Below are 19,588 nucleotides of genomic sequence, written 5' to 3'. Positions count from 1 at the left end.
AGGAATGATACCTAAATGCAGTAGGAATGGTGGATTCTACACTTGTAATTAGTACAGCGACCTTTGAATCCAAGTAATAAACAGATAATTGGATCAATAAACATGTGTCAATAAGGATTTCAAATCTCAGCTAGGAAAACTACATGCTCATTAGCTTAATATCAATAACAGGTAAAATGATGGAAACCATTTAGGAATAAGCTAGGAGTACCTGGTACAGCACTATATTAGGAAGAATCAGCTAGAATAGATTTAGAAGGGAAAATCTTGCCTTGTAATGTCATCAAAAAGTTGAGTAAGTTTTCAAGTATATAGTCGAACTACTTATCATAAGTTTATCTGGACTTCAAGGAAACTTTTGACAAAGTTACAAACAACAAACTAATTAAACTAGAAGCCACAGGAATACAAGATGGATCATGGGAATGGATAAGGTTGGTTAAAAATCAGGACACACAGTATTCCTAAGAGTTACACATCAGGGAATTATTGAGTGAAGCCCCCAGGTCGATGTCTGGATCCCTGTTGTTTCCTGTCTACATAAATGACTTGTATACAGAGATGTGCTGTAAGCATAGCAAATTTGCATACAAATCTAAAACGAGGGAGGCAGAACATGGAACTAACAAGTTAGAAGGGTTTAGATCAACTATTAAATCAGGCAAACAATGGGGGACAATGAAATGTAATGCCAATGAATATTAAGTATTGTACATAGATATACAATAAATGGAATCTACACACACACCACCCACGACCGCCCCCCCCACCCCACCAATGGCTTCACAGCCAATGAAGTACTTTTTATTTGAAGGTGTAGTTACTGTTGTAATGTAGGCAAACATGACAGCCAATTTTGCATGCAACAAGGTTCTGCAAACATCAATAAGATAAATCATCTGATAAATTGTTTTCAGTGATGTTGGTTGAAAGATAAGTGTTGGCCAGTATATTTCCCTGCTGTTCTTCAAATAGTGCCATGGGATCTTTTACATCTACCAGAGGGGCAGACGGACCTCGGTTTAACTTCTCATCCAAAAGATGGCACCTGAGTGCAGCACTCCCTCAACACTGACCCAGGGAGAGTAGAATGGTCAGTTTAAGTTCAACCCTTCAGTATGCCTCCTGCATTAGTTCCACTGCACAGAAAGAAATGTATTATCTGCTGGTGACAGCGTCAACAGACTTCTCCACTCTCTTAGGTCAGAAAAAGCATGGCGATGGAAAACAGCATCATCTAGACATTCAGCAGGACAGTCTGGACTAAATGCAGAAACAACAGACAATTGTGGGAGCTTAAAAGGGATGGAGGGGGAAGGGATATTCATGCAAAGAACTTGGAAATTCAATTGAGATACTGACCTATCTATAGTTTCACAGAAGAGCACAATAATCTGTTGCTGATTGTAGAGCTCCTCAGGAGATTTGATAGGAACCACCGCAGAAACATAGCTGGAATACAGGGCAACATTTCAGAACAAGCTACAACTTTATATGGAAGATTGTTTAGTGTATAAGCTGATATTACAAGATATCATTTCATTTTGCTAAAAGGTATTTGGTTGCAAACAGAAAAACAGGTTTGCCAAGAGCACGATGCAACTTAAATCACAACACACACCACCACTAAATTTGTGCGTTATGCCACTGCAGCTTTTCTCTCTCCTCCCAAAATGAAATAAAATTTGCCCAATACTTTTTCCAATAATATTTATTCATAAACTGCTCAATTTTAACTACTACTCTTAGGGCCTTTAATAACATGATGTCATGTGCAGAAAGTAAGAAAAAAAACAGAAAAGCTTACTTTTGAGGTCAGTTCTCAAATTCAAACAATTTTTCTTTTGGCATAATCAAGATTTTTCACCTGCAGTGTCAGTCATCACAGTTACAGGAGTGCAAAAAAATGTTTTAAAAAGGCATGGATTAAAAGGGACGGTGTTTCACACCATGCAAAAAGCCAGAGATACTGTTCTTGTGTGGTTGGTTGTTGGCTGGAATCACAAGAGTGTAGTCAGACAGCCACAAAGACAGAAGTGTCAGATTTAACCCCCAAATTGAGTTTGAAAATGCCTGAGGAGAAGAAAGCAGCTCTCAAGAAGGGCGCCAAGAAAACCTTGAATAAAGCAGCAACAAGCGAAGGAGAGTTACTCCAACTACATCTACAAAGTGATGAAGCAGATTCACCCCGACATCGGCTCCTCCTCCAAGGCCATCAGCATCATGAACTCCTTTGTGAACTACATTTTTGAGGTGTGGCCATCCCCACACCTCCACTACTCGCCTTTAAACAGCCACCCAACCTCAAACAGACCATCGTTCGCAGCAAATTACCTAGCTTTCAAGAGAACAGCGTCCACGACACCACACAACCCTGCCGCGGTAACCTCTGCAAGACATGCCAGATCATCGACACAGATACCACCATCACACGAGAGGACACCACCCACCAGGTGCATGGTTCATACTCCTGTGACTCGGCCAACGTTGTCTACCTCATACGTTGCAGGAAAGGATGCCCCGGAGCATGGTACATTGGCGAGACCATGCAGACACTGCGACAACGGATGAACGGACACCGCGCAACAATCGCCAAACAGGAGGGTTCCCTCCCAGTCGGGGAACACTTCAGCAGTCAAGGACATTCAGCCACCGACCTTCGGGTAAGCGTACTCCAAGGCGGCCTTCGAGACACACGACAACGCAAAATCGTCGAGCAGAAATTGATAGCCAAGTTCCGCACCCATGAGGACGGCCTCAACCGGGATCTTGGGTTCATGTCACGCTACACGTTACCCCACCAGCGAACAAATGTTATCTGTTTTTAATATAACGGGTCAGTTGCTGTCTTTTCTATGTTTCTACCTCTCTATCTGTTTTTTTTTGTTTGTTGTTTTTTTTGGTGATTTGTAAATTCTGAGACCTGACAGGTAACACCTGTCTGTCTGCACACTGATTGCCTTGGCAACGGGCAGTTGAAAAAACTGTCTGTTATCACCAAGCATTGTTCTGTGAATTATAAATGCGACTTCATTTCGAGGATTTCATTTCCACATCGTTCACCTGAGGAAGGAGGTAGCCTCCGAAAGCTTGTGAATTTAAAATAAAATTGCTGGACTATAACTTGGTGTTGTAAAATTGTTTACAATTTACATTTTTGAGTGCATCGCGGGTGAGGCTTCCCGCCTAGCCCATTACAACAAGCCCCATACCATCAGCGCCCGGGAGATCCAGACCGCCGTATTCATGTTGCTGCCGCCTGGGGAGCTGTCCAAGCACGCCATGTCGGAAAAGACCAAGTACACCAGCTCCAAGTACACCTCCATAATGTACTGAAAAAACAAACCCTCCCGTTCCATATAATTAGAAAAGCCCACCCATTTTGTCTTTTCTTCCATTATATGTAACTGATGCAGTGTTCAACTTGGCTCACACTTTTTAATCCTTTCTGGTCTTGACAAAGTTCACATACACTGCTAAGCAAGTGAAACTGCTCTATAAAGATTATGGAGTGGCTTCACTTCTGCTGAGGAGCATGGGTAATAGCTTTTGCCATTCTGAGTTGCGGAAGGAAAATAATCGATACCACAAAGCCACCTCCACCATCCCACGAGATTGAGAATTCAGACAGATATACCAATACAAGCTGGAGCTTTAACTCTACCATTTGGTCAAAGAAAAGATCAGATCTTCAGTCTTAGCTTAATTTCAATACAGAAGTTGAAACTGCCATTGTGCAAAGGCCTGTGGCTCTGACTGTTTTTTTTTTATTACATCCTTACCTTAACTCAAACTCAGCAAAGAGTCTGTCAAACCGAACAAGAGCTGCTTTGATGTCATCTGTATAGACACTGTAATCGGAGAGACACTGTTCCCGGAGAAGGTACCGCACCTCCTCCAGACTGCGCAGGAGGTCCTCCGCCAGTGGGCGCAGCAGAAGCATTTCGGATTCGTGCACTTCGATGAGGGAACCAGCTACTAAGCACTTAAGATAAACAAGGCAGGTTAATTCCTCCTTGCTCTCTCGCACATCAGATACACTCCCCATCCACATATCAACTAATAAAAGAGTTTTCGGTAGAGATTAGAATTTACACAAAGGATACTTGAAGAATTATTAAATAAAAATAGAAAATGCTGGAAATACCCAGCAGGTCAAGCAGCATCTGTGGAGAAAAACAGTTAGTGTTTCAGGTCAATGACCTTTTGTCAGAACTGGAAGTGGTTAAAAGTTTAATCATTTTTAAGCAAGTATAGAGCCAGGCAAAAGTGTGTGGGTGGGGGGGGGAGGGGGGTGGTGGAGGAAATAACAAAAGGAAAAAGTCTGATAGGATGGAGGGCAGGAGTGATTAAGTGATAAAAGGGATGATGTGCAAGGAAAAAAAAAGTGTGGTAATGGGACAAGTAAAGAAACAAAAGATGGGTCTAGAGGGGCTGTAAATGGCAACAGAAGAACCATTACCAGCACCAGCTGTCTGAAAAAAATGGGAGCAGTGGTTATGTTCTGAAGTTATTGAAATCAATGTCAAGTCCAGAAGGTTATAAAGTGCCTGATCGAAAGAGGAGACGCTGTTCCTAGAGCTTCACTGGAACAGTGTAAGGGGCCAAGGATAGAGAGGTCAGAAGGGGAGCAGGAAGGGGATTTAAAATGGCAAGCAACCTGAAGGTCAGGGTCACGCTTGTGGACTGAACAGAGGTGTTCAGCAAAGCGATCACCCAATCGAGAGACCACTGCATTGTGAGCAGTGAATACAGTATACTAAATTGAAAGAAGTACAAGTAAATCACTGTTTCACCTGGAAGGAGTGTTTGGGGCCTTGGATGGTGAGAAGGGCAGAAGTGAAAGGGCAGGTGTTGCATTTCCTGTGCTTGCACGGGAAGGGGTGTTGGAAGAGTGGACCAGGTTGTCACGGAGGGAACGGTCCCTTAGGAATGCTGAAAGGGGAGGGGAAAGATGTATTTGATGGTGGCATCGTGCTGGAGGAGGTGGAAATAGCACAGGATGATCTGTTGAACGCGGAGGCTAGTGGAGTGGAACGTGAGAACAAGGGAGGATCCTATCGTGGTTCTGGGAGGGAGGGGAAAGGGTGAGGGCAGAAGTGCAGGAAATGGGACAGACACAGTAGAGGGCCCTGTCAACCACAGTGGAGGGGAATCCTCGATTGAAGAAAAAGGAAGCCATATCGGAAGCACTGGTATGGAAGGAGACATCAGAACAGATGTGACGGAGACAGAGAGACTGGGAGAATGGAGTCTTTACAGGAAGCAGGGTGAGAAAGTTTAATCAAGATACCTGTGAAAGTCAGTGGGCTTATAGTAGATATTAGTTGACAGCCTATCCCCAGAAATGGAGATAGAGAAGTCAAGGAAGGGAAGAGTTGGAGATGAACCATGTGAAGATGAGGGCAGGGTGGAAATTGGAAGCAAAGTTGATGAAATTTTGCAGTTCGGAGCAAAAGCAGGAAATGGCACTGATACAGTCATCGATGTACTGGAAAAAAAGGTGAGGGAGGGGACCAGAGTAAGACTTGAACAAAGAATGTTCCACGTATCCCACAAAAAGCAGGCATAGCTTTTAATTGGAGGAACTTAGTGGAGTCAAAGGAGAAGTTGTTCAACATAAGTACAAGTTCAGTCAGGCAGAGGAGGGTAGTGGTGGATGGGGACTGGTTGGGCCTTCAGTCAAGGAAGAGGCGGAGGGCCCGCAGGCCATCCTGGTAGGGGATGGAGGTATAGAGAAACTAGATATTCATAGTGACCTTCCATTTTATTCTTTCCTCCTCCTCCCCCACCCAACAACCTTTTGCCTGGCTCTGTACTTGGAGTTAACAGTTTTTAAAGCATCTTCCAGTTCTGATGAAAGGTCTTTGACCTGAAACGTTAACTGTTTCTTTCTCCACGGATGCTGCCTGACTTGCCGAGTTTATCCAGTATTTACTGTTTTTATTTCAGATTACCAGCATTTGCAGTATTTTGCTTTTGAGGAATTATGTAATACTGACTGTATCTGATGGCTCCACATCTTTCATATGTAATTAAAATTTTATATCCCAATTTTATTGATTTAAGTGGGAACAAAATTGATGCAGATTATGAAATGGTTCCAGTTAAGTAGTTGTATGAGGAAAAACTTCACAATGTGATTTGATCTTAACTGAAAGTCACTGTGAAATATGAAAAATATTTCCTGGAGCTAACAAGATAGAATACTGGTTAAATCATAGAAACTGAACTGCATACTATAATAAAGGGATTTTTAAATGAAGTTTTGTGACCATGTATGAAGTGAAAAAAATAGTATTAGAGAAATTAACGGGACTGAAAGTCAATAAATCCCAAGGACCCGATGATCTACATTCCAGGGTTTTGAAAGAGGTGGCTATAGAGATAGTGGATGCATTGGTTGTCATCTTCCAAAATTCTATAGATTCTGGAACGGTTCCTGCAGATTTGGAGGGTAGCAAATGTAACCCCATTATTTGAGGAGGGAGAGAGAAAACAGGGAACTTCAGACCTGTTAGCCTGACATCAGTAGTAGGGAAAATGCTAGAATTTAGTATAAAGGATGTGATAACAGGACACTTAGGATTTGGCAGAGTCAACATGGACTTATGAAAGGGAAATCATGTTTGACAAACCTATTGGAGTTCTTTGAAGATGTAACTAGTAGAATTGATAAGGGGGGGAACCAGTGGATGTAGTGTATTTGGATTTTCAGAAGGCTTTTGATCAGGTCCCATACAGAAGGTTGGTGAACAAAGTTAGAGCACATGGAATTGGGGGCAATATACTGGCATGGATTGAGAATTGGTTAACAGACAGAAAACAGAGTAGGAATAAACGGGTCTTTTTCAGGTTGGCAAACTGCGACCCGTGGGGTACCGCAGGGATTGGTGCTTGGGCCCCAGCTATTCATAATCTATATCAATGACTTGGATGAGGGGACCAAATGTAATATTTCCAAGTTTGCTGATGACACAAAACTAGGTGGGAATGTGAGTTGTGAGGAGGATGCAAAGAGGCTTCAAGAGGATATAGACAAGCTAAGTGAGTGAGCACGAACATGGCAGATGGGATATAATGTGGAAAAATGTGAAGTTAGCCACTTTGGTAGGAAAAACAGAAATGCAGGATATTTTTTAAAATGGTGAGAGATTGGGAAATGTTGATGTTCAAAGGGACCTGGGTGTCCTTGTACATGAGTCACTGAAAGCTAACATGCAGGTGCAGCAAGCAATTAGGAAGGCAAATGGTATGTTGGCCTTTATTACAAGAGGATTTGAGTACAGTAGACAGGAGTAAAGATGTCTTACTGCAATTATATAGGGCCTTGGTGAGACCGCATCTGGAGTATTGTGTACAATTTTGGTCTCCTTATCTAAGAAAGGATATACTTGCCACAGAGGGAGTGCAATGAAGGTTCACCAGACTGATTCCTGGGATGGCAGGATTGTCATATGTGGAGAGATTGAGTAGGCTAGGCCTGTATTCTCTAGAGTTTAGAAGAATGAGAGGCGATCTCATTGAAACATACAAAATTCCTACAGGGCTCGACAGAGTAGATGCAGGGAGCATGTTTCCCCTGGCTGGGGAGTCTAGAACCAGGGGTCACAGTCTCAGAATAAGGGGTAGGCCATTTAAGACTGAGATGAGGAGAAATTTCTTCACTCAGGAGGGTGGTGAATTTTTGGAATTTTCTATCCCAGAGGGCTGTGGAGGCTCAGTCATTGAGTACATTCAAAACAGAGAGCGATAGATTTCTAGATATTAAAGGAATCAAGGGATATGGGGATAGTGCAGGAAAATGGCATTGAGGTAGAAGATCAGCCATGATCTTGTTGAATGGCAGAGCAGGCTTGAGGGGCCGGATGGCCTACTCCTGCTTCTATTTCTTATGTTCTTATGATACTTCAGTATGATCCAGCAGCAAAGATACGGAGGGAATATTATGATACTGTCTTAACTTCCAGAATGCAGTGACACACTGGATAAACAAAGGTCCCATTCACCCATTATTTGAATCTCCACATGTGCATCGAATTGTGTCAAAACTAAGGATGAGGCCTTGTCCTCTCCCTTCCTCAAGGAGAAGGATCATCCCTGGTCATCCCGACTCAAGGAATACACACATGGAAATGAAAAACATTGTTTCTGGGACTGGAAGGAGAATTTTAAACTGGTTTGTTTGCATGTAAACATACAATTCAGGAAATGCCAGATGTCTTAACATTTATAGACAAGCTTTAAAACATAGCACGGAATAAATGGTATACTGAATAGTGGAATGCAACCAGTCAGGAATAACTACTGTGGATTGTATTGTTCAATAAGATTCCCTGGAGCATTTTTGATTGCCTTTTGTGGTTAGTGAGAAATTTCACTGAATTTTATCTTCTTGGAAGTACCAACTTTGTTTTTTTGTTCCTACAGAAGATTAACTAAATTGGACAGAGTCTATGGCAGTGCAAGTCATGTATGGCCTGTTGGAAGAACTTAGCTTGAAGAACCAAATAGATTTTTTTTCTTGTTCAATGCTTCTTGGATAGTCTTTGATTGCCAACTGCTAAACCAAAATAGACTGCCAGTCACACCCTGATGATGATGATATACACCCTTGTGTTGAGCTATTGATTTTAGCTTAGTACAGGTTCCAAAGAGCTTCAGTTAATATAGATAACTACAACAATCAAACCTGCCATTTCTCCCAATTATGACTGGCAGATTTAAGCAGCAGGTAACCATGATAAGCTACAGTTGACACCCACAAATTGTCTGTTATGTGCAGAACGGTCAAAGTTATAGCCAGCGTTCTCTCAAAGCCAGGAATAGTTGTAAATGTGCAAACCGGGATTATGCAAGGGCGTATGATCATGTTGTAGTCTGAAGACCCACACTGCCCCCCACCCCTCAGAGGCCTACCTCAGCAGCAAACCACAGCTGTACTCCTAGGTGGTCCTGTAAAACCTCATCTGGAAACTTGACATGGAAATCTCGATTTGGTCGCTCATTGGGGATGCATTCATCCATGATCTGATTAATTATCTGTAGCATGTGGTCCTGAAAATTAAAAAAAAAGTGGAACCAATAACTGGATCGCCAGGTTGATGATGGAAAGGTGTTATGTGGGAGGGAGGGGGCAGGAAAAGAGAGGGGAGAACTGTGGGGATAAGGGAGGAAATCCACCCACCAATCCCCACTGTATCCTCCAGCAACACAACACAGATTCTGTCTGAAGAACATGGTTTCTATCCATGGAAATAAGACTTTTAGGGAGGAAGATTTATGATAAATGCATTCTCTATGTACACATTTCAAATTTTGCTACAAATAGCAAACAGAGGCAGTCTCTTCCCTTCTCCTGATACAAGTAATCACTTTCTACCACCACAATGATCTGGAGAACAAATCCTTCAGCCGAATACAAATGTACTAATTTATCGGTGTGACTGACTGACTCACACCAAGTTATGTAATGTTGGCCAGGGGATGCAGAAACTAGTGAGTTTATTCTGAACTGCTGACACACAGGCAAAAGCAACTTTTGAACTGAAGTAACCAGAGTTCAGTTGCTGGCCCGAGCTGGCTGGAACCGGTTTGAATTAGCTAAGTTTTGTGAAAGACAAAGGAGATGTGATAAGACACAAGTCCTTATTTAGAAAAGGAGTAATGATACCTAAGTCCTTGGGACAGAGCCAATGAGAAGACACAGACTAGGCGAGAGAGAGAGAGAGAGAGAGAGAGACAGCACAGCTTGAAGAGATAAGATTTGGAATAAGAATGAAGAATCTGGGGCGTGGAGCCAGAGCGAAGACCAACCACCGCGGCAGTGGAAGAACCTACGTCAGGGACGGAGAGAGAGAGAGAGAGAGAGAGAGAGAACATGGAATGCCTGGCCAGCGTCAGCCCTCCTTTTCGGGTATTATCCTTTATATTCTGTGACCACTCGGAGTGTCAGAGAAACCTAGTGGGTGTGCGTTTAGATCCTAGTTTGGGTATAAAACTGTATAACCTGGTGCAAACTGCATGTCTATATCTAACCAGACATATAAGCTATATGTATATGATCTAATGACGTGAATAAAGCAAATTGAGTTGAGAGAATTGACTTCTCTTTGTACTAAGCCAATAACCGTAACCGGTGACCTCCGGTCAACAGTAACATATAAATAAGCTCTTACAAATCTTTTTTGGGGTCATATTGTTAGGCAACTCAATCACCAATTAAGGATTCCAAATGTGTGCTCCACACCCAATGATCTTATGTGCTTGACTAGCAAAACCTGTCAGCATTATTGTGTGGGGGGGGGTGAACCAGCATCAGCCATGATTTCAGTAGAAATCTTTGATTCACCAAAAGCTATTCAGTTGAACATCACTGGGTAGACACAGGTTCTTGAAGGATGAATGAATCATGCACTGATCTGGGATATTATGCAGTGAGCAGCATAATAATGTTTTGTACATCAAAGATTTACATCTTGAAGGAGTGGAATCCCTTCTTGTTAACAAAGGGTGCCAGAATCACAATAACTCAGTATTCTAAAATTTTGAGGAAGTCCAACAAGTGCCAAAGCTTTTGCTGCCTTGCCACCTGTTCATCTTCATTCTTTGAAAAGTGAACAAACCATGAAAACGCATCAAGAAAGCATTGATTACCTCTGTATACTGAAACGCTATTCCCTTTACAATACCAGTGTATTGGTAACAGCCTAAATTGGTAGAAATGTTTTTGCAGTGTGCAAGAAAAGCAATACTGCAAAATGCGACAAAACAACTGCCTCCTGCCTGGAGTTGGGATGCACAACAAAAAAAATAAGCCTTTGTTTCCAGCCAAAGTCCATTTTTTCATCACCTCACGTCTCAGAAGTCTAAAGATTAACGTATGTGTCAGGCATGACCTGGTTAACTTTTAAACAGGTTTTAAAAGATCTAAACAGGACAATGACAGAGAGGATCGGAGAAGGTAGAGGAAGAGAGGGAAGATTTCTTCTGTGCAATCATAAACTCATTCTTTTTACATAGGTTTAGAATTCCATTGCAAATAGCACACAAAAGGAAACTGTCCCTCCAAGAGGAATTATCTTTTGGTCCTGATTGTTTCTAGAAACAGGTCATCCAGAATTTCTGGGGGTTAGTTAATTGTTTTGTTTCACTCAACTATATCCAACTGTCTGTCACAGGAATTTTTCATCAGCCAGTTTTGTTCATTAGATTTGAAGTTTAAACGGTAGTCAAAGATTGTGCAACAATTGGGAATTGTTCCTACACAGGATTGCTCTCAGACCGTGTGGACGTGTGTCTGTCGCTATGGTTAATTATGCATACATTCTACATTTACTATAATTGCACAATAAAAAAAATGAACTTGTATTTATATAGAACTTGCACGTGCTCAGGATTTTCCAAAGTGCTTCATAGTCAGTGAATTACTTTTGAGTTTAGTCTCTGTGGCAGCCAATTTGCATACAGCAAGGCCTTGCAAACAGCAATGAGATAAATGACCTCTGTTTTTGATGGTGTTGGCTGATGGATAAATGTTGGCCAGGACACTGGAAGAACAATCTTGCTCTTTTCCTAATAGTGCTATTGGGATCTTCTATGTCTACCTGAACGTTTTAATGCATCATTTGAAAGTTGGCACTTTCAGCAATGCAGCACTCTCTGTGCAGTATTGATAAAACAGCCAATGCTCAAATCCTGGAGAGGGGTATCAACCCCATGATTTTCTGACTCAGAGGCAAAAGTGCCAAAGCTGACATTTAGTAACAATAGTCTTCAGAAGAGGGTTAATAAAATGGTGAGGGGAGAGGAAATTAATATAGATGTCTGAATTTTGAAACAGCAGTTAGGATGGAGACAGTCTAACATTTCCTTAGTCCTTTATTTAATGTGAGCAGCTTATCAGCACTAAACTTTTACAACTAAGACTATTGCTCAGATTTGGAAATTATAGATCCACAGATTAGGTTCAGTGATAAGGAATATTCCATATATTAGCATTAAACAGGACACAAGGGCATAATGTATTATATTACCACAAATACGTTATTCTATTCTGATGTGCAATAACATCTATATACACTGAACTACCAGTGCGCAACAGCAGTTCCCACACTTTTAGGTGGGGCGCTTGATGATTGAGCATTTGATTGTTGTGATATTTAAAAGAGCACCACCCATAGCAATTGTGCGTAATTGTGTGGTATCCAGGAGAAACAACAAGGGTGCAACCTCATTGTGAGTTCTTGAAGTGTAGCTTCTGATGTGTATTGATTGATTGGAATAGCATATGTGTGGTAATATGATACATTATGCCCTTGTGTGCCATGTTTAATGCTAATGTACCCAAGATATGGAGTATACCTAACCACTGAACCCAACCCTTGGATCTATAATTTCCAAATCTGACCAAGTCTTAGTTATGAAAGCCTATTGCTAATAAGTTGCTCACATTAAACAGAGGACTGAGGAAATGTTAGATTGTCTCCACCCTAACTGCTGAGTTTTGAAATTCAGACTGCTATACTAATTTCTTCTTCCCTCACCAAATTTTTAACCCTCTCCTGAAGACATTAGTTCGGACAAAAGGTCTTCGACCTGAAACGTTAACTCTGTTTCTCTCTCCACAGATGCTGCCTGACTTGCTGGGCTTTTCCAGCACTTTATTTTTATTTCAGATTTTCAACATCCGCAGTATTTTGTTTTTGACATGGAGTGCTTGCTGGGTTAGAGTTCAATGGGTGCCAGTCGCTCTTAGCGCTTAATCACATTATTCGTACACGAGCCTCCACAGCAAATGTTAGCAAATCATCTGACTAAAGAGGTTATCACAACTTAAACTTGATTCTGTTCTCACCCCACGCTTATTTTTAGCAGGGACTATTGGATAACAAATTGAGAGCAGGACCCCTGAATGAATTTCCCCTCCACAACCCAAGGACACTGAGGCCCACTGTAGCACCTATTGCAGTACCCAGAGAGGTAACAGTAGATGAACAATCAGGGGTGTTGGAGCCCAGAAAATAGAGTTGAAAACTAGCAGTGGAAGAGTATAAAAATATCAGGTGTTGTAGGAAAATTTGTGAAAAATGAAAGCATGCATCCTATCCAATCCAATTCTTCCTCATGGATAACCCAAGTACTGTTCAAGCTCTATCCCTTTTAGCAGACGTGAATTTTCAAGAAAGTTCTGGATGGCAGATATGGGACCACAAGGATTTAGAAATTACCATTCCCAGGAATAAAGTTTGGAGGGAATGCAATAATACATTTGAAATAAGCCTCTCCTACTCTTCTATTGTGAGCAAACAAAGACTGTAACACTGATAATGAATGAACTTTGGCCCTCTTGATCTTTGAAAAATATTCTTCATTCTTCTGTTGATTTGTTTTTTGTGGCAGCAGGTATGAGAATCCATAGAGGAAGACCTCATGGATTATTTGGCTGGCAGCCTTCTTCGATCAGCTTGAGAATTCCCAATCTCGTCAATCAAGATTTCATCCCCATCTCTAAAGTAAAACTGCTGAAGGAAGTAAACACTTATGTCACAAATGGAGATTAAAAGTTGAAAAATTCCACCATTATGCATTTAATAGAAAACCTTTAGTTATACAGTTGGTTGCAATGAGAAAAAGTTCAAGTGCCAAGAAGCTTCATCACCAGAGCCCAAGTTCCTTGGTACATCAAGGCCAATTTTTGCAGCATCCCAACCAAATTTTGCAGCATGAAAATATAAATTTTGCAGCAAGTTTATCCAGGGTTTGGGGATGTATCAATATTTCTAAAATGGCCCCTCAATATCAAAATGCTGTATAAAAGTGGCTTTTAGAAAAATGCACCATTTTAAACCGTTTAAAAAGTTATCTATGCTCAATTTCAAAGACCACTATGTTCGAATGAACGGTTTAAAGCAAGAATTGCTACTTAGCATCCATCTGTTTAACATGACCTTTCACCAAGCCAAAAACAAAAAGGTTTTTGTTTAAGGTACTAGTATTTATAACAATGCATCTCCTTGTGTGGTGAGCCGAACCCAAGCATTAAAAATACTGCTGGTGCAGGAAACGTGGCAGCCAATTTCCACACAGCAAGGTCCCACAAAAGCAATGAGATAATGGTCAGATAATCTGTTCTAGTGATGGCGGCTGAGGGATAAATATTGGCCAGGACACTGGGGACAACTCCCCTACTCTTCTTTAAATAGTGTCACGGGATGTTTTACATCCACCTGGGAGGGCAGACAGGGCATCAGTTCACAAAAATAGGTAAAGATGTCCTTGAAATGGGAATCAAACAAGAATGCCTTTCAAAATCAATATATTAATAATTTGGTGTTGAAGCTAGAGTAGAAAATTTCCATTCACCAATAAATGCTCAGATAAATCTCAGAAGATATACAGATGATGCGATAGCCTTTCCACGATCACTAGTTGAAGTGCAGAATCCTTTAAATAAGGGGATGATGCCATAATGACTCATCATGGTTGAAGTACATGAGAATTATTCAGACCCAAATTAGAATGAAAAATACACAGATATGCCAAATTTCAAACAGACAAAAGTAAGATCAAGTTTCAGAGCACAAAAGGACATTAGTCAATTCACAAAAAATGTTTGTTTTAAAACCCCATAAATAGCAGTCGGTTGGAAAAATCCTTGGAAACTAATTGCAGCTAACGACGTCAGCAACAAAAAAAAGAGGTAATAGGACGTCGCGAGAGAATGCCAATTCTGTCCAAACTGTAAAAACAAGGAGCAGCACATGACCCATAATATGATTTCATGCCCTCTATTTAACAAACTGAGCAATTTGTTGCTTGTAACTATATTTAGAGCCCACTGTTAGTGAAGGTTTATTGTAATTAGTCTGGCCATCAGGAGATGATGACAAACAAGCTGCTACACTTTCCCACCTGGCAGAAAAAGCCAAAACATAATAAGTGGGGGGAGTGAGGTTCTGATGAAGGTTTTCACCTAAAACTACCTTTTTTTCCAGATGCTGCCTGGCCTGCAGTACATTCCCAGCATATTCTGTTATTTTTAATTTCCAACTTTTGTTTAAAAAGTACACAAAGTAGTACTAGATAGACCTCAGATCATTTCTAGTTAACTGGAATAACAAAGGGATGAGGTAGTAGTTGATTCAAAAAGCATCCAAAATCTGATTGAACTGGGGAGGAAGTATGAAGATCTGAACTTTTAAAATTTCATTGCCAATGTATTTGCTAAACTGGACTAAATTGAGAAGTGCAAGAGATACTGTTAGAAATGCTCCAATTGGGATTTTGTAGAACGTGCAGCTTTATTCTAGGAAATATTTCAGTTTTCATTGAATTTTTTTTGGAATATTGCTTGGCAAATGCATTGCATGCATTAAAAGACTGATCAGTAAAACCTAGGATGTAACCTCTACAATAGCAACTATTCCAACTTCAGAGTAATTTGCTTCCAGCGTGTTCAAAATAAAAATGGATTAGCTCTATCATACAAGATTGTCTGCGTAAGTTTAAGTCACTAACCTGTCTGACCCGAAGATTATTTAGTTGTACCATATACTGTTGGGGGTCATTGTGCAGATTCACATTATTCAGCTCAGTCATCACTTGAGTCACTTCCTTATCTGCATAGAAAAACTGAGCCAATGGATGTGAGTTGGACCTCTGAAAACATACAAAGTACAAATGTCAAAGTATAGAAGTGGTCCAGCAAGATCATCCTATTGCAATTTCACATTGTAGCCCACAAAAATACACCTAAACTCCAGGAATGATTCAGATCAACAGGATCCTGACCATTTAGTGAATAATCGATAACTACATGTTCATCAGAATTAATTTTGCAGCACAATAACGGGAGCAAAAGATTCGGAATAAATGGCAACTAATTAGGGAGTTATCTGCACACAAGATTATATACTGTTCATGCAATCTCTGTTCAGGCATTCTCCAAATACTAGCCAATTAAAAAAAAAATGAATCTGATCCAGAGTTTAGGTGGAGCTCTTGGTTTAGGATGTCACCTAAACCTATTAGTTTATACTCAAAAGGCATATTATTCTTCAGCATTCAACTGTTATTTCTTAATATACTAACTGTATTTACAAAGTCATTACTCTTCCTGTGTGTACATTACAAATCTATGACATGGCAGTTTGTTCAAAAGACTATCAGCAAAGGAAAAGTTAGAAAATATTGAAATATTGTTGGTTTGTACTTGACTGCTACACCTGACCAGAAAAACATACTGAGGGGCTGAAATCAGGGAAACCCCCCACCCCACACCACCAAATCCCCAGGCAGAATGTAAAATTCAAATTGATATAATGTACCTGTAAAATATCTGTAATCAATAATCTTTATTGAGTGTAATGCAATGAGACACCCTAGAGTGTCATGAACTGTAATTATGTACAATGTGTTCATTGATCTGTACTTGATGTAACCTGCAAATTGTATAATCTGTATTGTGTACGTTTGGAATGTGATATGACTTTACCAGAAAAAGAGTAACTGAATCAAGGAATTGTGGTAGCAATCCTAACCCGCTCTAATAATCAGCACTTTTGGGTTTGTACGTCATGTAGATTGAGAGACCAGATAGTTGGAAGCAGCTTCCTCAAAGCATTTTATTTTTTTTTTTTTTTTAAAAACATACTCTCAATGTGTAGGAGAAAAAAAAATCAAAAACAATGGGAATTTTAAGCTAACAATTCTAAACTTTTACTTCCTTCTCATTCACTGAAGGCAAACCTGCAGCTCAGCTAGATTTTGCAGTAGTAGATAGTAAATTGTTGACTCAATATTTAAAAACCCCTCTTTGGTACTTCCTCTCCAGGATGGTGTCAACCTAATTCCATACCCTCAAAAGGTTTTGCAGCATGTTGAAAATTAAAATCTCAAAATAGTACATCCATAATATCCTTCCAATATCCAAAATATTTAAAACTGTGCAGGTAACCATATACTTCCAAACTCCAAAATGCAAACCACCATAAATCAGTAATATAAAATGGTAGGAATGCTATACTAGTACCAGCAATATAACAGCAGCAGAAAGAACTAGGAATTTCCAGTATTTTAAATAGAAAGATATTCCAAACTGCAGCTTTTCATAAAGATCTGGCATTTTGTTCATCCATGATGTGGAGATGCCGGTGATGGACTGGGGTTGACAATTGTAAACAATTTTACAACACCAAGTTATAGTCCAACGATTTTTATTTGAAATCTACAAGCTTTCGGAGGCTTCCTCCTTCCTCAGGTAAATGTCAGGAGCTTCTTGAAGCCTACGCATTTATACATCATAGAACAATACATGGTGTTTACAGACTGCCCCTGCAACTGCCCGTTGCCAAGGCAATCACCGTGTTCAGACAGAGAGATGTCACCTACAGAACCCCCGAATACACATTCAACAAAAAAACAAACAGGAAGAAAAAGAGAGGCAGAAACATCCGGAAGGCAGAGAAAGCCAGCAAATGACCCATTATATTAAAAACAGATAGCTTTTGTTCGCTGGTGGGGTAACGTGTAGCGTGACATGAACCCAAGATCCCGGTTGAGGCCGTCCTCATGGGTGCGGAACTTGGCTATCAATTTCTGCTCGACGATTTTGCGTTGTCGTGTGTCTCGAAGGCCGCCTTGGAGAACGCTTACCCGAAGATCGGTGGCTGAATGTCCATGACTGCTGAAGTGTTCCCCGACTGGGAGGAAACCCTCCTCTCTGGCGATTGTTGCGCGGTGTCCGTTCATCCGTTGTCGCAGTGTCTGCATGGTCTCGCCAATGTACCATACTCCGGGGCATCCTTTCCTGCAGCTTATGAGGTAGACAACGTTGGTCGAGTCACAGGAGTATGAACCGTGCACCTGGTGGGTGGTATCTGTGTTGATGATCTGGCATGTCTTGCAGAGGTTACCGTGGCAGGGTTGTGTGGTGTCGTGGACGCTGTTCTCCTGAAAGCTGGGTAATTTGCTGCGAACAATAGTCTGTTTGAGGTTGGGTGGCTGTTTAAAGGCGAGTAGTGGAGGTGTGGGGATGGCCATAGCGAGGTGTTCGTCGTCATTGATGACATGTTGAAGGCTGCGGATGGCTTCATCCAGCCATCGATCCCAAAACAAAGTTCGGTTTTCAGTCTTGAAAAGATCATCTTTTATCAGGGGTTAGACCTGGCTCAGTGGTAGCACTCTCATCTGAGTCAGAAGGTTGTGGGTTCAAGTCCCACTCCAGAGACTTAAGCACATAATCTAGGTTGACTCTCCAGTGCAGTACAGAGGGAGTGTCGCGCCGTCAGAAGTCCTGTCTCTCAGATGAGACTTTAAACCATGGTTTTGTCGGCCCTCTCAAGTGGGCATAAAAGATCCCATGGCACTATTTGAAGAGAGAGAGGGGAGTTCTACACTGTCTAAATTTCAAAAGTACTTCATTGGCTGTAAAGTGCTTTGGGACGTCCCAAGGACATGAATGTGGAGTAGAGGTTTTTGAAGATCGCATGCACTGTTGACAAACATTGTATGAACCACTTTAAATATTGGATTGGAGAAAGATTTCAGGATCCTGTTGGAATATAATAAGATCCACCCAGAGTACAATATTTGCTCTTGATATAAATTTACGCTAATTTTTGTTGCAATTCTCTCATAATTGTTTAAGAATGAACTTCCTGCATGGTTTCATGGAATATATTTGTTATAAGTTCTCAACAAGGTTTTAAAAGAGAGAACAATGTCCAATTGGCAGAAGGATAAAGTATGCTGAGCATATTTGCTTTTGAAACAGCATTAAAAGTCACATTGAACCACACCTGTTTGTATCAAATCATAAAAATTTACAGCTTGTTTGGTTCCAAGAATCATGTTATGAAAACACTGCTCTGTATTTTTACTCAACTGAAACTAGTTACATAAAAAGGATATTGCAGTCCATTATGACAATCACTGAAGAATGATACTACACAATTCACAATAGATTTAGATCTCCCTTCCCTCCAATATACATTGTTACCTTTTGGAAACGTAAATAAAGGTTCACTACCATTGTGGAACAGAATTAGTGATAAAGGACTAATAATGATGTTAGCATGATCTTACGGAGAGAATAACAGAACAAAGAGCATGAAGAATAATGGGAGTATGCTACGTGCAGAAATAAAAAGAAAAAAAAAATCCCAAAATACTGGAAGTCTAAAACAAAAACCAAAGACACTGAAAATATGCAGCAGGCTGGTCAGCATCTGTAGAGACAGAGGTTGACATTTGTGGTGTGTACCCTCCATCAGAACTGAAAATTGAAAAATAAACAAACATTTTCATAGAATTGGGGGAAACAAGAGGCTGTCCTGTCAGAGACGAAGTGAATGGGTTGAGTGACCAGTCACCTGCTTAAAAGTAAAGCAAGAAATTTAGATTACATAAAAGAGCTCAGTGAGGGAACAAGACAACATTAAAAACATGAAAACGCAATGTACAAATAGGTAAGATGATGAGAGGTCCACATATGCCTTCCTTTTTGTAGGTTATGCGGAATACTCTTTGTTCTAATCCTGCTCAGGCCTGTTCCCTGACCTCTCCTTCCATTACATTTGTGACTGTG

At 40.7% G+C, this 19,588-nt stretch overlaps 1 protein-coding gene across 1 annotated transcript in view; it reads right to left on the bottom strand.

Annotated features, from left to right (window-relative positions):
* Positions 1–19,588, bottom strand: part of LOC137332546 (lateral signaling target protein 2 homolog) — a 45,619-nt gene that overhangs the window by 15,151 nt on the left and 10,880 nt on the right. The window contains exons 2-5 of the mRNA XM_067996458.1: positions 15,520–15,660; positions 8,920–9,057; positions 3,783–3,985; positions 1,363–1,452 (exon numbers count right to left, since the gene is read on the bottom strand). Of these exons, the coding sequence (XP_067852559.1) occupies positions 1,363–1,452; positions 3,783–3,985; positions 8,920–9,057; positions 15,520–15,660 (572 nt within the window). The remainder of the gene's footprint in view (positions 1–1,362; positions 1,453–3,782; positions 3,986–8,919; positions 9,058–15,519; positions 15,661–19,588) is intronic.

The sequence above is a fragment of the Heptranchias perlo genome, chromosome 14, assembly GCF_035084215.1.
Source record: "Heptranchias perlo isolate sHepPer1 chromosome 14, sHepPer1.hap1, whole genome shotgun sequence".
Lineage (NCBI taxonomy): Eukaryota > Metazoa > Chordata > Chondrichthyes > Hexanchiformes > Hexanchidae > Heptranchias > Heptranchias perlo.
The sequence above is the reverse complement of the archived record's forward strand: the minus strand, read 5'-3'. Positions and strand labels throughout refer to the sequence as shown.